At 37.5% G+C, this 22027-nt stretch overlaps 1 protein-coding gene and 1 long non-coding RNA gene across 2 annotated transcripts; both read left to right on the plus strand.

Moving 5' to 3' along the window:
• Window positions 1-708: 708 nt before the first annotated feature.
• LOC122141057 (alpha-tectorin-like) lies at window positions 709-19023 on the plus strand. The gene is made up of 5 exons (XM_042746927.1): window positions 709-1825; window positions 11124-11297; window positions 14155-14253; window positions 17277-17461; window positions 18865-19023. The coding sequence occupies exons 1-5, from the start codon at window positions 1753-1755 to the stop codon at window positions 19021-19023; spliced, it is 690 nt and encodes a 229-aa protein (XP_042602861.1). The 5' UTR covers window positions 709-1752.
• Window positions 19024-19466: 443 nt separating this feature from the next.
• On the plus strand, window positions 19467-20510 carry LOC122140726. Its single transcript, XR_006157314.1, has 3 exons — window positions 19467-19495; window positions 19744-19907; window positions 20047-20510. It is a non-coding gene; the product is annotated as an uncharacterized LOC122140726 (long non-coding RNA).
• The last annotated feature ends 1517 nt before the right edge of the window (window positions 20511-22027 follow it).

The raw sequence follows: 22027 nt of genomic DNA on the forward strand, positions 1-22027 counted from the left end.
GAGATATAACGAACCTCTGAGCCTTGCTCTTGTTTAAAGGGCATTTCCCCGGAAAGAGGCCCTGGGATGGCGTAGTCGGTAACTCTCCTAAATTTTTAGTGTACCACTAGTCAAAAGCTGCCACACTTATGACGTCACACCACCAGACCAAAATAAAAGTCCTTTTCATGCTAAAATAATAACAAATTTAGGTAAGAAAACAATTATAAATAGAAAAGTAAAGGGTGAATTCAAGGGATGAATTGCAGAGCTATCAAAAGGCCTCAAGCTATTGTAACATGTGTTGTCTCTGCGTTGTGTTGTGTTTGAACTCAGATGGACACCAAATCTTAATTTTAAGATGGATGTTTATTCTGGTTGATAACATAGAACAGCGGTGATCAGCTTCAGTTATCACCCCTCGTGGATATTATACTGGAGGTGAACATTAAACTTGATATTACAATACATATAAACAGGTGACCAAACCCAAATCATATAACATAACTTCTAAACACACATATAATTCAGTATTAACCTATAAAATGATTATAGAATTACTAAAATATATTTAAGACATGGAGCACTCACACAATGCGGCCATTCACACTCAAAATCAAATTTGTGTTGGCAGACTTTAGACTTTCTTTTAACTGAAACTGAATCATTACGTCAAAGTATTCATCTTATTCCCCAGAACGTAAAACTAGAGAATCAAATTTCAGCTTTATTTGGTTAAAGTGGATTTCATTAACAGTCCATGACTGTAAAAACAGACAAGTCTTTACTTTTTCCCCTCCATAAATTTCTTAAGAAAACTGTAATCATGTAAATGGGCTTCTTGTTTTAGCAGGTGTAATCCAGAACTCTGTGCCAGGTCAAAATAAAACACAAAAACCATTAAAGGGGTCATGTGGCGTTGCTGAAAAGAACATTATTTTGTGTATTTGGTGTAATGCAATGTGTTTACGTGGTTTAAGGTTCAAAAAACACATTATTTTCCACATAATTCCTTTGTGTGTGTGTGTGTGTGTGTGTGTGTGTGTGTGTGTAAACATACTTGGTATTAAAGCTCTTTCTGACTTCTGACATTGATGCTAAATGACTTCTTATTAACAGAGTCTCCTTCATTGACTGTGGGTTCCAATCGCATTTGGGAACAGTGAAATTGAAAGTTATATAATTGTTGAAATTATTGTGGCTGTGTAGATATGTACAGTTTGAGTATAGGGTTTCCAACACCGCACAAGGCTTAATAAACAGTTTCCTGGTTCTGTGTTTGAGTGATGTGGGGAAAACTGGCTTGTCTACAAGTCTGTTAAGTAGATTTGTCATTCCTGGAAAGCTACATTCCTGCTGAGTTTATTTTTGTGCTCCAAATACCAGAAATTCAATTTCTTTACTTGAAAAATACATATCTAATATCAGATCTAAAGCCTTTTCTGTGCTTTTAGAAACATGCCTCTGGAACAAAGAAAACAAATATTCTTATTAATTTTATCAGTGATGTTTATTAGTAATTTTATACATTTTATGTACTATGTGCATTTTTAATGTAGAATTTTAATCATTGTGACAAATGGCACTTTGATGTACTGCATAACATGCTTAGCCAAAAGTCACATGCGCAATTATGTGCACGATGCAAACAAAGAATGTTGTTTGGCCAGTCAGATTTTCTGCCCTGTTTAAACTCGCACACCACCTCATACTTGTGTAGACGGTAAAGTGATAATAAAGTGAGTTGAGCTGGACACACATACTTGGATCAGGATGAAGGTTGTAGTTGTCCACATCTGGCTTCTCACACTGCTCCTGAACCAAAGAAACAGTAACCTGGCTTCAGGTAAGACAGACCAAACTCACCAGATGACCTGTGCGGATACATATTCTGTGACAAGCTACAAAAAAGGAAAGAAAAACAGAACATAAAAACAAGTCTATCTACAACCACAGTAAAACCTGTCTGTGAAGAAGCAGCTATGATTATTTATTTATCTTTTATTTATTTATTTATTTATTGCCATTGACACATAAATGCATTGTTACAGTGTTGCAGTGAATATTTTATACTTGATCTGAATTCAGATCTTTACTTAACTACATGAAACCTAGTTGTGATATAACATGAGATCTGGGTGAAGTTGAGTCATTGTCTTGCTTTTATTTTTTTTTTATGATGTAATTTATATTATGAGATCTGGGTGAAGTGTTACAAGCTCTTGGTGCATAAAGAAGATCTGAAAAGTTCAATTCAATTCAAGTTTATTTTGTATAGCGCTTTTTACGATACAAATCATTGCAAAGCAACTTTACAGAAAATTAAGTTTCTACAATATTTAGTAGCAGCTTATCAGTGGTGACTGTCAGTTTATGTGCATACGGCAGAAATGTTCAGAAAATCAATAAAAGACATAAACAAACAGACGATTAACACTATTAAAGCAATTATGCAATCAAACTTATAGCAAAATGTGGTAGTTCTGTATGTTGTCTCTGGGTTAGCATCATCTGAGGTCCTCTGAGGGGTTGGCATCATCTCTTCTCAGGTGTTCTGGATCCAGACTGGGAGCTTGTGTAAATCCTAGTTACCACGGGATGTAAATCCAGCAGAAACAGAGAAACAAATAGAGACATAATTAGCATAGCTTGCTGTTCCAGCCAAGTAAAATTAATAAGTTTAACCCAAGCCCAACCCAAGAATAATAATGCACATTTGATCAGATATAACTGCAGTCCAAGATTATGAGATGCATTATTTGAATGCTTGGCCAAAAAGGTGTGGTTTTTAATCAAGATTTAAAACAGAGAGAGTGTGTCTGAACCCCGAACATTATCAGGAAGGCTATTCCAGAGTTTGGGAGCCAAATGCGAAAAAGCTCTACCTCCTTTAGTGGACTTTGCTATCCTAGTACTATCAAAAGTCCAGCGTTTTGTGACCTTAGGGAGCGTGATGGATTGTAGCGTGGTAGAAGACTAGTTAGGTACGCAGGAGCTAAGCCATTAAGGGCCTTATAAGTAAGTAATAATATTTTGTAACTGATACGGAACTTAATACGGAAAAAAAGTCTCAAATCCAAAGAGATATTCTTTTATAATAGTAGAGACTCATCCACGCCCCCCTAAAACGACTCGTTCTAACACGCCCCCGACATCTCTACATCAGTATGTGGAAAGATTTGCATAACGTCGCCCAGATGTTCACGCAAAGAAAGAAGGCATACCTTTTATTTTCGTTGTATTATTGTTGCTGCCGCCGCTGCCATGTCGTATAGACGTTGTGTGTTTCACTGTGAAAGCGAAACATGTGGTTGCCGCAAGACCTCACTCTAACCCGCAGTGTATGACGCGTTTTATGGAGGACTGTTTCCTGAACCTGCAGTTCTGCATAGTCTACAATGGGTCTGTGCTCAAAAGTTGTTCTTTAAAGTGGGGCAGTTACGACTTTGCAAGGACAGTCTGGCGCTTCTGACTCTGTAAGTACATTTTTATATGTAAAGAATTTGCCACTGATGATTCAAACGCGAGTTTTGAGCGGTGTAGAGTGTTGATTGTTTGTCTTTTTTGTGATTTCTATTGTAGAAATTGTTTTATGTTTACGCTACGCGATACGCGACACAACACATAAAAAGACAGTATAAGTCATTATAATCAGTAATTATATCCCCACAGAATGCAACAAATGCCTCGTTTGTGTCTCGTTTTATTGTTTTTGTCTGGGAGACGGCATCACAGTATGTTAAGGGGTGTAACATTTCCCGTCACACGCTTGAGGTATTCGGCCAATCACAACGCACTGGATAGCTGGCCAATTAGAGCACACTTTGCTTTTCAAAACGATGAGCTTTGTAAAAATCGATGTGTTTCAGAAAGGGAATAGAGGAGAAACAGTAATGTACAGTATGTGGAAAATAATGTTTTTTTTTTTTTACCTTAAACCACATAAACACTTTGCATTACCCCAAATACACAACATAATGATCTTTTTCACAAGTTCGCACTAACATATAATATGGTAGAGCAATTAGTAGCATATTTGGCATGCTGTCCGGAGGGAGGACTCCGAACTTAGCATAGAGCCCGAACCCAGAGAACCCCCCCCCTCCGCCCATGCCAAGAATGGGATGAAACTTGTTAATAAAACATAATTTAGCAACATCATATGACCCCTTTAAAAACCGCCAGATTTCTCAATTATTCCAATAATTCTGTGATTCAGCCGCTTGAAGGCAGAACATGATATGGGATGACAAAGTGTACAAAAGCACTGCCCTGCGCCCCAATTTTCATACTGTCCATCCTAAATAGAGATTAGAAAAAGTGTGTCCCATAGCATAGTATGTTGAAAAGAGTATGCCAAAAGTCCCTGTCACGTGTATGTTCCTGTTTGCCCTTATTTGGTCCTTCCTTTTCCTGTCCTCACTGTTTGTATTCGTTTCCAGCTGTGTTTGATTAATTAGTTTAATTTGCTCCCAGGTGTTTCCCATTGGTGTCTTTGTATTTAAAGTGTTCTCAGTTCCTAGTCCTTTGTCTGCTGTTAAATGTCTTCTGTGAGTTCATGTGGATTCCCTGTTGCTGTTTCCATGTTGAAGTATTTCCTGGTTCTCCTCGTTCCTTCCCTAAGTGTATCGTGACAGTATGCGGCACCCCCCTCTACCCGTGTTTGTTTTCTGTTTTTTGAAAAAAGTGTTTTTTTTTGTTTTTTTTTTTGTTTGATCCTCCCCACTAACATGGAGGAACAAACAAGCTTTATTTATCGCCGTGTCTCAGGCGAGTCACGACCCGATCACCTACGCGAGGGCATTTGTGCCGCTCGCTCTCGCCAGCTCCCTCGATGGGGAGACCCTGCTGACTCTGTTCCGGCTTGGGATCACATACCATCACACCGCGGTGCTCCCAGACACCACCAACCTCAAATGGAAGGAGGCAGTCATCTGGTGTCTGGAGAGCCTCCGATCCGGAATCCCTCCGCGGGCTGTTCCCAGGTCAAGTCAGCCTTCATCCCAGCCCCAGAGCTCGCTCCAGTGTGGGCTCCAGCCCCAGAGTTCGCTCCAGCCCCAGAGCTCGCTCCAGTGTGGGCTCCAGCCCCAGAGTTCTGTTTGGTGTTGGTTCGAGGTTAAGAGTTGGGAGGGGTGAGGGCTCCTTCACCGCTGGTACTGTTACGGCGCGTGACGCGTCGTCCAGGAGGGGGGCAATCTGTCATGTTAGCAGAGATGGCAAAAGCATACACATCCTTCACTCAAGTAGAAGTATTGTGTGTGTTTGTATAGATGTGTGTTTGATTAATTAGTTAATTTGCTCCCAGGTGTTTCCCATTTGGTGTCTTTGTATTTAAGTTGTTCCCAGTTCTTTGTCTGCTGTTAAATGTCTTCTGTGAGTTCCTGTGTTTTCTCCATTGCTGATTCCATTAAATTCCATGTTGAAGTATTCTATTGCGTCTCCTTGTTTCTTCCCCGAGTGTATCGTGACAGTCCTCAGATGGTCTAATATTTCACATAGATTGTCGAAGTGAGGATCAGTGCACATTCTAATAGCTAATATTACCCACAACCCATTGCACTATAGAGTAGGATTCAATTCAGAACTACAAACTTGAATAAAAGCATTTAAAGAAAAAACAAAAAAAACAATCATGGCATATTAAAGAAATACCCTTTGAGAGAAGCAGTTAAATCAGCGGAAGTTAAAAGCAGATCGTAAGTGTATTTATTTCTTGTCTCATTAGTGTTTAGCAGTTGTCGTTCCTAGGAAACGCTTGTTTGTTTACTGTGTTTGAGACGTGCTACGTTTGGTCTCGTACTCTATCGCATACCTTGTCAGTGTCGTGCGCTTGCTTAGACCTTTGTTGTGATAAACAGTAAAGTGTGTTCAGCTGAATTCTATTTCCGTTTTGTCTGACGGGTATACAAAAAAAGGTTAGTAAACAGCGGCAGCCCTCCTGTTAAGCCCTCCTCGTGTGAAGACCGAAGAGTGTAAAGACCATCGACTCTACTGTGCAGGGACACCGGCAAGGGATATAAGTATTGTTTTGATTACTCCTTTTTTTTTTTTTACTTGTTTCACTTTTATTTCAGTTTTTATAACCATTTATTACTATGTGTTTCCAGATCCCTACTATCACTACCACTCGCAAACCACGCATCACACAATGTAGGCAGCGCAATCCTAACAACCTGTACACTCTGCCTATGTTTGCTAATACACTACTTTCTTTTTCTATTGGTCTATGGAATTGCCAGTCTGCTGTAAACAAAGCCGATTTCATTACTTCTATTATTAGTCATTCAAAGCTTAATCTCATGGCCCTGACAGAGACCTGGATTAAACCAGAGGACACTGCTACACCTGCAGCCCTCTCCAATAATTTCTCATTTTCCCATTCCCCCCGTTTGACTGGAAGAGGTGGAGGTACTGGTCTGCTCATCTCTAATGATTGGAAATTTAATCTTTTATCATGTTTGACTATCAACAGTTCCTTTGAATCTCATTCCGTTACTGTTACCTACCCTCTTAAAATACATTTTGTAGTTGTCTATCGACCCCCAGGACCACTAGGTAACTTTTTGGATGAATTAGATGTGCTGCTCTCAACCTTTCCTGAGGATGGTTCTCCCCTAGTTATGCTTGGAGATTTCAACATCCACCTAGATAAACCTCTATCTGCTGACTTCCTCACTCTGCTTGCCTCTTTTGATCTCAAATGAGTGTCAACTACTGCTACTCACAAATCAGGCAACCAACTGGACTTTATATACACACGGCACTGCTCCACTGATCATGTACTGGTTACTCCACTGCACACCTCAGATCACTTCCTCCTCACTCTTAACCTCAACATGGTTCCTGACACATCACTTACCCCTCCACATGTCATCTTTCAACGTAACCTACGCTCACTCACCCTCCCGGCTATCTGCAATGGTTTCATCTTTGCTTCCTTCCCCTAAACAGTTATCATCTTTTGATGCTAACAGTGCTACTGATACTGCTCCACTCTTACATCTTGTTTAGCCACTGTTTGGCCCTTGTGTTCCAGGCCAGCCACTCTCACCCCTTCAGCCCCTTGGTTATCTGATGTTCTACGCGAACGTCGTTTTAAGCTTAGAGCTGCTGAAAGGGTGTGGCGCAAATCCAAAAATACTACTGACCTTAATGTGTATCAGTCACTCCTCTCTTCCTTCTCTGCTTATATCTCCACTGCTAAAAGGACATACTACCATAACAAAATTAACAATTCGTCTAACTCTCGCATGCTTTTTTAAAACATTTTCCTCGCTCCTTTGTCGTCCTCCTCCCCCTCCTGCTTCATCTCTAATAGCTGACGACTTTGCCACGTTTTTTCATTAATAAAATTTAAAAAATCAGTGCACAATTTTCCACACCACAATCCATCAAGCACATCTCACCAGCAAACATACATTCATTCACATCCTTCTCTTCACTCTCTGAGGCAGAAGTCTCCAAACTCATCCTTTCTAATCATCCTACTACTTGTCCGCTTGATCCTATTCCATCTCATCTCCTTCAAGCCACTTCTCCTGCAGTTGTACCTGCACTCACTCACATCATTAACACATCCCTTCATACAGGTGTTTTCCCTTCATCATTTAGACAGGCTCATATAACTCCACTACTTAAGAAACCCACCCTCAACCCATCTCTTTTAGAGAACTACAGACCAGTTTCCCTTCTTCCTTTCATTGCAAAAACACTTGAACGAGCTGTGTTCAACCAAGTCTCTACCTTTCTCACACAGAACAACCTCCTTGACAGCAACCAATCTGGCTTCAGAAGTGGACATTCAACTGAGACTGCCTTGCTGTCAGTTGTTGAAGCCCTAAGACTGGCAAGAGCGGAATCCAAATCTTCAGTACTTATCTTGCTTGATCTATCTGCTGCTTTTGACACGGTTAACCACCAGATCCTCCTGTCAACCCTACTGACAAAGGGCATCTCAGGAACCGCACTCCAGTGGTTTGAGTCTTACCTATCAGATAGGTCCTTCAAAGTATCTTGGAGAGGTGAGGTGTCCAAGTCGCAACATCTAACTACTGGGGTGCCTCAGGGCTCAGTTCTTGGACCACTTCTCTTCTCTGTCTACATGGCATCATTAGGTTCTGTCATTCAGAAACATGGCCTTTCATACCATTGCTATGCTGATGACACTCAACTCTACCTCTCATTCCATCCTGATGATCCATCGGTAGCTGCTCGCATCTCAGCTTGTCTAACAGACATTTCTTGCTGGATGAAGGACCATCACCTTCAACTCAACCTTGCCAAGACAGAACTGCTTGTGGTTCCAGCAAACCCATCGTTTTATCACAATTTCACCATCAAGTTAGGCACATCAACCATAACTCCTTCAAAAACAGCCAGAAACCTTGGAGTTATGATTGATGATCAGCTAACTTTCTCAGACCACATTGCTAAAACTGTCCGTTCCTGCAGATTTGCTTTATTCAACATTAAGAAGATCAGGCCCTTCTCTTACGGAACATGCTGCACAACTCAAGCTCTTGTTCTGTCCAGGCTAGACTAATTGCAATGCTATCTTGGCAGGTCTTCCAACCAGTTCTATCAAACCTTTACAAATAATCCAGAATGCGGCAGCAAGATTAATTTTTAATGAGCCGAAAAGAATACACGTCACACCTCTGTTTATCAATTTACACTGGCTACCAATAGCTGCTCGCATAAAATTCAAGGCATTGATGTTTGAATACAAAACCACCACTGGCTCTGCAACCCTTTACCTAAATTCATTACTTCAGACTTATGTGCCCTCTAGAAGCTTGCGTTCTGCAAGTGAACGTCTCTTGATTGTGCCATCCCAAAGAAGCACAAAGTCACTTTTACGGACTTTTAAATTAAATGTTCCCTCCTGGTGGAATGACCTGCCCAACTCAATCCGAGCAGCTGAGTCCTTAGCCATCTTCAAGAATCGGCTTAAAACACATCTCTTCCATCTTTATTTGACCCTCTAACTTTAGCACTCACTATTCTAATTCTATTTAAAAAAAAAAAAATCGAACTAGCTTTCTAATCTTTTTGTATTCTATCTGTTTTCTTTTTATTTATTATATTATTTAAAAGCCCTTGCTACGTATACTGTGTTTAAGCTAACTGAGACTTGTTATAGCACTTATATATCATTGCTCTTTTGTTGTTTTTGATTGCTTCCTTTGTCCTCATTTGTAAGTCGCTTTGGATAAAAGCGTCTGCTAAATGACTAAATGTAATGTAGTTGTATGTGTATTTTGTGTGTGAGCTATGTTTGGTTAAGTAGAGAAATTTAGATAAAGGGGTTTTGAGTTAGTAATAATCAACACTGAACTTGGTAAAAAAATATTTATTTAATGTTATCTGTGTTATATTTCATCTGCAACAACAATGTGAACTTCTATAAACATCCATTTGGTCATTAACTTTTAAATGCATCATTCTGCAAAAAATATAAGCAGAGTTCTCCACATAAAGACCCATGGCTGGCAGATAAACAAGCTCTATTTCTCTCCAATATGGTAGGAAGTTAAATGAAATAAAATGTGGAGGACGTTAACTGTGACAAGATGATTGACAGGCCAGTTTACAGTGACAGGGTGCGTGCGTTGAATGCTAACCTAATCCTCCCCCCATGATCCTCTGCACAGGGAAGTTGTTAGACTTGTTCAGCAGGAATAATGTTGACACCACTAATGATCTTACAGTAAGGTTAAAATGTGGTGGACTCTTGGCAAATGAAATGAATACATTAGACTAATAAAACGAACAAATAATTACATTAAATCTGCATGAGAACAAAGAAATAATTTAGAGCTACATGGCATGAATTATGCATAGGCAAAATGTATTCATTTAAAACCAATTGGTTATGAAGTAATATCCATTGACATGTCGGTCAAACGGCCTCATGGGCGGGCCTTGGCCAAAGAAAGCTGCCATGGATTCCAGACCTTCAACCGTCAGTCTGAAGATTAGCTACGCGAGACTAACCCTTCAAGTGCATAGTATAAGTATGCAAATTTGGTAGCAGCATTGGCGTTTAGATTTTGTGGCTAAAATAAGATCTGTTTTGTGCAGTGGCACATGCAAATAAAAAACACACCAACATATTAAGAAACCATCTTAATCAGTTTGACAACACATGCTGCAAATACTCAAATACAGAAACAGGCTGTAAATACTCACAACACACTGAAATAGAGAAATGTAATGCAAATACTCACAACACAACCGAATACAGAAAAGCGCTGCAAATACTTTGAAATAGAGGAATGCGCTACAAATACTCACAACACCACCAAGTATTGAAACACTTTGTAAATACTCGCAACAACCAAATACAGAAACATGCTGCAAATACTCAAAACACACTGAAATAGACAAATGTGATGCAAATACTCACAACACAACCAAATACAGACATGCACTGCAAATACTCGCAACACATTGAAATAGAGCAATGTTCTGCAAATACTCGCAACACAACCAAATACAGAAATATGCTGCAAATACTTGCAACAACCAAATACAGAAATATGCTGCAAATATTTGCAACACATTCGAATAGAGAAATGTGCTGCAAATGCTCGCAACACAACCAAATACAGGAACTCGCTGCAAATACTCGCAACACGGCCAAATAGAAAAACATGCTGCAAATACTCACAATGCCACCAAATACAGAAACGCAGTCCAAATACTCACAACACAACCAAATAAAGAAACATGCTGCAAATACACACAATGCGTCCAAATACAGAAAAGCATTGCAAGTAGCACAACCCACAACCCGTCCAAATACAGAAAAGCATTGCAAGTAGAGTAGATGTGTATTGAAATTGTTTGTTTTTTTATGATAGTAAAACCATGGTTGATTTTCGTAAGGGAAGTTTTAAAATTATTCGCAGCACGTTTTATTGTATTTGGTTGTGAGTATTTGCAGCGTGTCTTTCTATACCATGGGTGTTTTTTTGATGAGTTCTGCATGATAAGTGGGACTGCTGTCCTGACTACAATCTCAACACAAAACATTACAGGAAATCTGAAAAATCTTTTAAAAATGTTAAAAATCACAACACTTTTCACAGAAGCTGATTCTACATCATCAGTAAATTAACAGTATTTATCACCATTAACAGCTTTACCATCAACTTTACCATCATTTCTAACATCATCTGCATGGACCACACCAGACTCACAGAATCTGGGACTATCTTCATCATCCTCTTCATCTTCACAAACCTCCGCACCATCATCATCTTCACCATCGCAGTTCTCTCCAACATCTTCATCATCAATAACCTCATCATCAGGTATCTATTTTGATTATTTTAATAATTAAAGCTGCAGCTACTTTTTTTGGTTAAAAATGATATGGATATTGAGAAGCACTCAATAAGTCCCAGCTAGTAGGCTATATGGCATGTGAGGATGCTGCAGGTGGAGGATCATTTGTGACCCGTGCTGGCAAAGAAGTCACAATGCGCATGGGCTAATTTAGACCTACATGCAAAAAAAGAGAAAAATGTAGTTTAGTCGAATTTGAGTTTTTCACAAAAATGAGCTCATTAAGCCCTCGTCTAGCGATCCCAATGCTCCAAATAGTAATTAAGCATTAATAATGATCTTTATTTGTATGTTTTCTGAGAGGAGTACCTTTTCTCTGCTCGTAAGCGCCCGCATAAAGGCACCTCCGAGAGCCTGATCCCGATAAATATAAACATATACAGAGAATTACAGTATTTAAGTATTCACACAAACATAATCTTTTTTGTCTTAAGTGAACGTTTGGGGAAAAACATCTGATGTGTAGCATTATATTAGATCCATGTATTACAGCAGGTCTTAATATAAGGGCCGTCTGTTGCATTAATGTTAATCTAACAATAAAATAAAAGAAGGAATCACTTTTGATTGAACTGCTTTTGTAATTTTAATCATCAATTTATTTGTAATGAACACACTAAACAGATTTTTACATTTGATTATTTGATTTTCTTACTTGAATGGTTTTGTTTGGATGTAAAATGAAAAATGTAATGCATTATTTGTTTTTCTTATTTGTTCTACAGTTTTTTTTGTTTGTTTTTTGCATATGTTCTTATTTATAATTAACAAAGATAAAATAAAAATAGTAATTATTATTAAGAAAAGACCTGGAGGAAAAGATGCAATGTTGCTTGGTTTGCTTTGGAAGCTTCAGAAAACTTTAACTTGATTTTTCTCAAAATTGACTTTGATTGGTGGAAAAGATGTGGTGTTGATTGTTTATTGTTGTTTGTTTTTGGTTTGATTTCAACAAATCATACATCATTTTGAGGGTTTTTTAATGGAGAAGATTAACTAAATTTTGATACTTGCTCATTGTGACTCATTTTGCCAGCACAGGTCACATTTAGCCTTTTCTGACAGCAGCTGGAATAATTAAACTTGTCATTTTGATGGCGGATTGTAATCCAGAAAGGATTATGTGTTAATGAAATGCATATAAGTGACTGAAATTAGATTGGTCCGTGTATCATCCGATCATTCAATTATTCTATTTGATCTGGCAAACGCAAAACAGTAAAAACAGTCAATATTTAGTTTTTCTGTATGAACCAAAAATTGAAAGTTGTTGTTTTTCTGTATTATATTTTGTTTTTCTGTATGAACCAGATATTGAAAGTTGGCGTTCCCTGGAAGAATATAGTCTAGATATTGTGGGATGTGCTGAAACGCCCCTTTCATTTGATTGGTCAAACAGCCACGTCTTCTGTCCTGCGTTAATTCATGCGATGATAGTGAGGGTTGTTAATTACTTTTATTTGTAATAACGATTCTGAAGTAGGCCCTACCTGTTTTTCTAGGTATCATTGATCAATGCTACGTCATTGTGAAATAGTGATGACCGGAACGAATCTTGATGGGCCTGTTTGACTCATGGCCCTAGAGGTCTGTGAGAGATTTGAAAGAAATTGGCCACCTGGTGGTTAGCATATTGTGAAATAATGATGACAGTATTAATTTTTTATGTGCCTGTTTGTCTTATTGAACTAGTTTTCTTTTAGAGTTATTTCGTTTTTTATGATATTTTGTGAAATATTTCCCATTATGTAAAAAAACTACTTTTTTGAACGTGTTCTAGGCAGTTCATCCAATTTTTTACGAAAACTGATATAGACCTTCTTTGGATGGCCCTAACAAAAGTTATCAATAGTTTTCTGATAGACCCAACCGTTATCAAAAAACACATGAATCGAATGAATTTGATGAGGCTTTATCTTCTCAATGCCTTATTGTTTTCAGACCAAACTTTATGACAAATGTCCTGAGGTTACCTGCACAATTTCAACACAGTGCCACCTAGTGGTCAGGATAAATGAAAAATGCCAAAATACATCTGAGGCTGTTTTTTTTTTTTTTTTTGCAATTCTTTGGCATATTGGCACCAAACTATGTGTGTTATTATCCTCCCTAGTTAACGACACCACATAAATTTGGGAGCAGTGCCACCTATTGGCCAAAAGTGAATTTCAGCCACATCAATTTTGGTTGTACTTTATTTTACAGTACATGTATTTACACGTACTTACGGTGTACCTACCTAAGAAAGTTTTGGTAATATAAGGTAACTACATGGGGTAGAGTTAGGTTTAGGGGTAGGTTCAGGGTTAGTACCTTTTTATTACCTAGTTATTGTAATTACTATAATAAATACATAGTATGTGCATGAGTAACAGAACTGTAAAATAAAGTGCTACCATTTTACTAATAATTTTATTTATTTTTATTTTTTTTTTTTATTTTCTTTTTTTGTTTATATTTTCTTTAATTTTATATATACATAGTATATAAAAAAATAAAAAATGGCAACCATGGATTTAGCTGGTTTCGCAGCAAAAGACAATCATTTTTGTTAAATACCTTTTGAGTTGATAGCCCCATGGGCATTGCTCTGACATGTAGTGTGCTTGCGACCCAAGTTTGAGTCCTGACTCGAGGACCTTTCCTGATCCCATCCCCCTCTCTCCACAACTTCTACAACAAAAATCTATCTTTTACTTATTTATATAATATCATACTGTAGCCATTTATATCTATTGATATACTTCAACGCATATATCAGGATCAAAATCACTGCATGGTTCCATGTTTTTTGTGCAGCAGTCATCTTCTTTTCTGTTTTAGTTTGTAATGCTTGCACTGAAAATGAGGTCTGCCAAGAGAGACATGGTGTCTATGGCTGTGGTTGCTTGCAGGGACAAAGACCAAATCCTGAAAACTTTGGTAAGTATAGTGCACTCATACATTAAATGATGTTTGGCAATTTAGTCATTATGTTTTTGATTATTGTTGTTTTAATTATTTAATTGGTTATTATTTTTTATTGTAATAATGATTAGTGATTTATATGGTTGTGATTTAATTGGTGCTTATTTATATATGAATTTTTGATAAGCCCAACTCTGGCCCTCAAGGTCCACTTTCCTCACACCTGAATAAGAGTTGAGAACCAATGGCATAGTGTGTGTTATCAAAGATTATTTAGCATGCTAAATATCTGGATCTGTCTGCAACTCGCAGTCATGCAGTGTGAAATGTGTTTTGAATGGATATGACACCGGTGACAGGTGTAAAGCTAATGAGAGTGAGGGTGTAGGTTTAGGGTAAGTTAAGTTTAGGTGTCATAATAGACCTGCAACTTCCTATTGAAAAGTCACCAATCTGTCATGTAGTGTGCACACAACAGCAACTAGATGATACCCCAGACAGTCGTGCATGGTGAGAACAGCAGCGAAAATCGTGCAGTGTGAACCTGGCATAAGGCGAGATGACTGACAAGACCATGGCGGAGGATTCGTTGCACAAGAGCCTGAAGCCACCTTTCCAAGTCATTCATTTCCAATGGAGAGTAGTGTGGGAGCTGCATGGAACTCCAATCATATGTGTATGTGGAAATTTCGGATCCGATTTGAGATTTCGGAGGCATTAAAATATTTGAACTTATGTGGTTAGACCGTCCTGTAAACACCATTTCAGTAAAATAGTGGTTTAAAATATGTTGTGATGAACACTAGTGATGGATGCTTTTGAAACGATGATTTATTGAGATTTTTGGTATTTTTTCTGTAATATTGTGTTTTAAAATTATTTTTTGATGATTAGTAGTGTTTGATGATTTTTTTTTGTACCGTTTCATATAATAAATCAATTTGTGCTATGAAAACCATACAAAGGGATAAAAAAATGAAAATGTCATTGGACTTACTCAAAGTATGAATAAATGAGTCTGTGGATCATGTCTCCTGTAGGCATATATCCTCAAAATAAATGAAATTAATTTTTTGGTATGTGGATCATGACTCCTGTAGGTAAACACACACAAAAGTACAGATGTAAATATTGCGCTCATATTTGTGATTTATTCTATCACAGAATAAATGACACTTGCCCTTGATTCGCCTCGGTTTACCCGCGCTCATAACATTAGCAGTCACATGAATCAGTTTCAAAAACAAAAGAACCAGTTTCGGTTCAGACTGCCGCTGTGGTCCGTCAGTTTCTTTTTTTGAAATACATGCGCAGTATCATCAGCTCCCGGAATCTTGACCGGACGCGTTCGACAGAAACGCGTTCTTGAAAGCCAAAGTCAGTCAATGTTTCGTTCGTTACGAGGCTCGTTACGTCGTGTTTCATCTTGAAGTTGTTCTCTTCACAGCACGTTTCAGTGTACTGTTTGAGTAAATGAATACTCTCGGGATATGGTTTATTTGAACTCAGAGGGATTGTCACCCATGTTAAAAAAGTTGACAGCATTGAGTCATTGGTGGTCTAATGCTTATTGGTTTACGCGAACCGTTTCAAATCGATTCAGTTCGATTTGTGTGAACAGGTTTTTCAAGAAGATCCGGTTACATGAGTAATCGTTCGCGAACCGGATATCATTCGTAAACTGCACTTGTTGTGAAAACGCTCATAACAGACCCTAGAGAAGTCAATGGTGAATAAAGTCTAGTTTTTGATGATTTTTGGACCAAAAGTGTACTTTCGATGCTTCCTACAAATTCTAACAATAAAACCTCTGAGGTCACATGACTACTAATTGAGATGTGGTTTTATTACCTTTCTGGACGTGGACAGTATACCGTACATACGTTCTCAATGGTGATTTTCCAAGCTCTACTAAATCTAAAATATCTTATACTGTGTACTTCTGTGATAGAACGGAGGTCTCCGGTTTGGAACGCATTTGATGGGTATGAAAATTACTGACATAAGTTTTGAGCCTCATAGTTTTTGTAAGTGCAACTTCCCTTTAATACCTGCAGTGACACTGCAACAGGCCACCAGGACTACAGATTTGTACAATATTTGTTCATATATGTGATTTATTCTACACATACACAGAATTGAAATGACACTTGCTCATTTGGTTGGCCGTCATTTTTCATCAAATATGAAAAGCCGTCACGTTGGTTGTGGTGTAAAAAACGAAATCGGACTCTGAAGAGTTTTGAGATGTCTCGTTTTTTTGTGTGAAGAATGTGACTTGGATAGATTTTGTGAGATTTTTTGTAATTTTTGAATGTGACGTGTTTTAAGTAAATAGTTCTTCGTTTCTTTAGTTTGCTGTGAGATGTCTCGTTTTTTGATGTGCCGAATTGTTCATTCATTTCATTAAAAAAAATTGCTGACTATTCTGACTGCCACCGCAAATACGCTGTAAAGAAAATGTATTTGGTAGTTAAACAACTTCCTTGATAATACACATGTTAGTTGATCTATTACGGGTGATTAAAGTAAGTTTCCGGTGAACTGGGAGAAGAGTACACTAAACTTTTGAGACATAAATAACTGGACATAAATTACTGCATGATTTGGCCATTAATTACATAGATTCATCTAACCAAACATGGAAAACAGACAATTAGCAGTAATAAGTAAAAACAGTAATTGGCACTAATACTGTGATCTCAACCTCTTTCCCTTCATAGACATCCTTCTGTGACCTGTACACAGATAAACACCATCTGTTTAATTTGGCCACAGGGATGAAACTGCAGTCACACATAGCCTCTTGAGGAAATCTGAAGACTGTGTAAAAATATGACAATATGAGGGAGAATTAGGAATGAACTGTTGGTGATAACCCAACACAGATAATTGTATTGCAGTCACCCACTTTCACAATAAAACTTTATTTCACCATTATATTGTGAACGTGACCAACACATAATGTCTGATCTTGCATAAATCAAGTTAATCAAGTAAAAATAATTTTACATGACTTGAATTCTTTATCTGCTCAGATGCTGTGGAGTCTTGTGCCAGCAGCACTGGCTCCATGTCTCTATCCCGCTGCCAGCTCTTTGAGTCTGGTTTTCGTTCTGAGAACCTGCACCTAAATGACCCAGGCTGCAGAGGGACCCTCGAGAATGGCAGACTTGTGTTTCATTTTGACAATGAAGACCACATATGTGGTACCACTCTGATGGTAATGACCTTTCCAGTTCTGTTTCATCACTAGAGCTACTAATGAGATACCTCCAAGCATATGTGTAATGATTAGTAAGCTGTAGCAGGGGTCCTCAAAATAGCAGACCACGATTCGGTTCCGGACCCCGGCTTGGTTCTATCTGGTACATAATGGCAACAGAAGTGCATCAAAATAACAGAGAAGTACACCAAGTAATCACAAATTTTTTTTGTCAATATACTATCGAAGCCCATTTCAGCCACTGAATAAAAAATAAAAAAGGTAATTGCAACTTTTTTATCTCCCAATTCTGACTTTTTTCTTGCAACTGGGAGTTATAAAGTCTGAATTCTGAGAAAAATAAATAAGTCAAAGTCAACATTGTCAAAAACTCACAATTGCGACTATAAATCAGAATTGGGAGCTAAAAAGTCGCAATTCTGACTATTTCTTAGAATTGCGAGTTTATATCTCGGAATTCTGAGTTTTTAACATGCATAATTAGGAGATATTAACTCGCATCCTCTTCCTGAGAACGTCATTCTTTTTTTTCCAATTCAGATTGAAATCTTCTAGTCTTATCTTTTCTGAGAAAAAAAAGTCAGAGTGCAAAATACAAACTTGCATTTGTGAGAAAAAAGTTAGATTATATGTGAATATTAATAATATATTTGAATATTATGTACATTGTTTGTTTTGTAGTAGCTACTTATTTTAAGTAAAATATAAAAATGCATGGTCCAAAAACTTTTCTCAGAGTCATGTGGCCTTCTGCCATACATTTAATTGTAAAAATAACAGTAGCCTGATAAAACATCTGATCTAATCTTGTAATATTCATATCCCATTGGGCTCAACTAAAGAAATATGTTCTATTTTTTGGTAGAAAAGTCCTCAGACACTGCTGCTTTGGCCCTTGCGTCCCAATATGATCACCTTTGATGACTTTTCTCAATGTATAGGATTTTTTATTTTTATTTTTGCGTCCCAATATGATCATCTTTGATGACTTTTCTCAAACTGCTTTTAGCCAAAGCGACTTACGTGCATTCAGGCTATCAATTTGTTACCTATCATGTGTTCCCTTGGGAATCGAACCCCCAGTTCCCCTTGCGCTTGTTAACGCAACGCTCGACCCACTTGAGCTACAGGAGCACTTACAAAGTAATATAGGATAATAATAGTAACATAGCCTTATAATAATAATATTAATACTAATATTATTAGTATACTAATAATAATAAAAATAGTAATATAGGAGTAATGTACAAAGTGCTGCCCCCGGATGGAAATTTGTAACTATTCCAAAAAATGTATAATCTGTGCTGGGAAGGAAATATCGAGAACGGACCTCTTGGAAGTTTAATTGAAGTTTTAATTGTCCTATAGCTTGAGATTGACATTTGTTCATCTCCTCACAGAGCAACAGCACTCACTTCATCTACCAAAACTCAATTCAGTGTACTCCGAGAAACACTGAGCAGAGCGTCATTACGAGAGAGCGATGGATGAACATTACATTTTCTTGTGTGTACCCTCTGATCCAGAACCTATCTATGAGCAGGTGTTATCCAAGCTGAAGGAAGGTACTTCTCTCTTGAGGGCCCCCCCTGGGCTGGAATACAAGTATGTAATATTCAGACATTCTTGGCAAGGCAGTGTATATTGGCAATATCTCTCCTCACTCTTGATATAGGGCAGTATATGTTATATAGAACACATCACCTTTCTGTATGGGGCATCACCATAGCCATTTACTCAGTCTGTATTTTTATAGTTTTTTTTGCCGCAGTGAGATAAGTGAGAGCCTCCTGCTGGCCAAGGCACCTACCTTCTTGGATAGATGATTCCCTACCATGATGCAGAGTTTACTAGCCCATATGAGGGGAGGTGGAAAATACAGGTGGACCAGCAGATGTATGTGGCGGTTGATGTGGAAGAGAAATCTTATGGATCGCAATCAAAATCGCAACAGTTTCTGGACAACTGCTGGGGCCCAACCGGTTAATGATATTTGACTATACATCTGCGCAGGAATCTAATTATACGAGAGTGAGTGACTTGATGTTTAAATGGTTAAATGATCAAAATTGGTTGTAATCTCAGAAATTGGGGTCATCTAATAGGGAGATTGTGGTACCATATGCTTGCTCTTCAACAAATACTTGGTGCCTAGTGAGCCTATGCCTAGAAACGGCCCTGCTGACAAAGTACATCATAAACAAGACATTTTAAACTTTCCATGTTCTAGTTTTCCGTTCACTGCTTTCCTTTCTAAAACCCTTCTTCTCTCCTCCTAGATGCCCGAACCCTGAAGATGGCACAGTGGAAGTTCTTCAGAATGGTATTGATACAACGAGCCTCTTCTCCTTCAGGATTTTAACCTTCCCAGGAATCTCTGACCACGTCTTTCTGCACTGTGAGGTTCATCTTTGCCTTGTACAGAGTGGGCAGATGTGCAACGGTAATGTTTGGGCAGTAAATTATAACTGCATTGGTCTGATCTCAAATGAGTCTCTAAGTAAATTCTGAATCTTTTATGACCAGCCTCTCTAAAAGAAAACACATTAAACAAGGTTTTTTTTTTTGTCTGTCATCTTCAGTCATGCGACCATGGATACAGACGTAGAAGGCGCAGATCTCTGGACTTCCACCACTCGGCAGCGATCACCGTGGGTCTCATGAGGGGTCCCAGTAACCCTGCTGAATGAAAGAGCCTGCATTTATCATCAAAAACTTCAAAAATGACATTGAAATATGATTTGAAAGCACTCCCTTGTCTTGAAACAATTCAAAGATATTTGAAATAAACACAACACTTATAAGAACTAACTGCTAGGTGAAAAAGATGGAAAAACAATTGAATTGTAAATAACTCTCTGTATGTATTGTTTTATTGCTATAGAAAAAGTGTTATTGAAACAGTATATACAAAACTAAATTCTTTCTTGGGTGGATATAACTAAAATTTACTACTTATGGAATTAAATTAGAGAATAACTTTGTCTGTCTTTCTGCTTGTTGAAGGAGTAATCTTGGAACACAACCAGACTAACCTTGAATAAAACCTGCTTAGCAATAAAGAAAAAAATTTATTCTTGAATTTTAGTTTCATGTGTGTAAATTGAATTATATATTGAGTGCTACTTGCAGTGTAAGTAATATTGCAGAATAGACTGAACATGTCACTCAGATGTAATGCATACCCCCCCCCACCCATAATAATACACACATTTATCCTTTGCTGTTTTTTATTTGACAGGTGTGTTCACAGAGGTATTTTTATGAGGCAATGTGTATGCATAAATCTTTACGAACCAGGATTTGTAATCCAAATGTGACCTGGGGTCTGTTGTTAAAAAGTAATCTGATCGGATTTTGGCCATAGGATTGGATCAAATCTTGAAAATGGATTGTTTAAATGCTGAATTTGGTTTAGATTACAAAATCCAATCCTGGTTTTGATCTGGATTAAATCCTCAATTTGTGTTGTTCAATACGTTTTAGTAAGATTGGGATACTTTTGATCCCAGCAGAAGGGTTGATTTTAGGGACAAAAATGTAATAAAACTGGTCCAAAAAAAATACAACATATCCACAAATTTCCAAACAGCTGTCAATATCAAACCAAAATATTACATTTAAAGTTTTTTTTTTTTTTTTTTTTTTTTAATCAATGATTGTAAACTACATTGGCACAATCATCAGAGATGGACCAGTCAGTAGTTGTTGTGTAAATGCAATGCAAAAACTAGAATGCAAAACATTGGGTTTTTTTTTCTGTCTCATTTTTTTTTTTTTCTATCAATATGTCCCTTTAGGGTCTCCATAGAGCACTAATAATCCAGATTTGGGAAATCTGAAAAAGTGTGTATCTGGACAGGAGTAAGATGGGTTTCCTGACCAATATATATTTTTTGTGATTTCAGTTAAATATTTTTTTCTTTAATATTTCTATCATTTAAGAGGATTTACTAAATATTAACATCGCTAATAAACCAAATTTTTGGGTCAGTGCATGCGCTTGCTGACTAAATTCTGCACTTTGGTGAATTCTCTCATCAGAAACAACAAAGTGCAGACGTACAAGCAATGTAAATAAGAGATTCCTTCATCAGAGAGCTTTACTTATTATAACTGGAGCTTTTTTTTTTTTAGAGTGCTTCGTGCTATACTGATTTCAGTTTTATTCTTTGATAATGTAAATGCTCTTTAAATTTGTAATGTTTTTAACTGTTTATTATTTTCAAACATGTAAAGCATGCAGGGTTAACCTTACAGTAGCACTCAACACTGATTCCTGTCAGACTTTCAAAATCCTTCATCACTTGAATTAAGATTATAATAATTTAATTTTAAAGCACAGCCACCACAAAATCAGACTTACTCTGACATCATTATAAAGTTAAATACAGATTTAAAACCATAAAAAAAAAAAAAAAAAATAGTTTAGTAGATACAATACTGTTTTTTAAATCAAATCTGGCACTGGCATTAAACAGTAAATCTTAAAAAATAAAGCATTTACATAAACCCAAATGGGAAATAAAACAGTTATCGACTAAGCATGTGTCCTACTCTGTG

The sequence above is a fragment of the Cyprinus carpio genome, chromosome A4 (assembly GCF_018340385.1).
Source record: "Cyprinus carpio isolate SPL01 chromosome A4, ASM1834038v1, whole genome shotgun sequence".
NCBI classification, from domain to species: Eukaryota; Metazoa; Chordata; class Actinopteri; order Cypriniformes; family Cyprinidae; genus Cyprinus; species Cyprinus carpio.

What these genes read in the sequence shown, in the direction of transcription:
- LOC122141057 (XM_042746927.1), top strand. Translation starts at nt 1,753, where the DNA reads ATGAAGGTTGTAGTTGTCCACATCTGGCTTCTCACACTGCTCCTGAAC. An exon ending in ACCAAATCCTGAAAACTTTG is followed by an intron (nt 14,254 to 17,276) that starts GTAAGTATAGTG and finishes TTATCTGCTCAG; the next exon opens with ATGCTGTGGAGTCTTGTGCC. An exon ending in TATGTGGTACCACTCTGATG is followed by an intron (nt 17,462 to 18,864) that starts GTAATGACCTTT and finishes ATCTCCTCACAG; the next exon opens with AGCAACAGCACTCACTTCAT.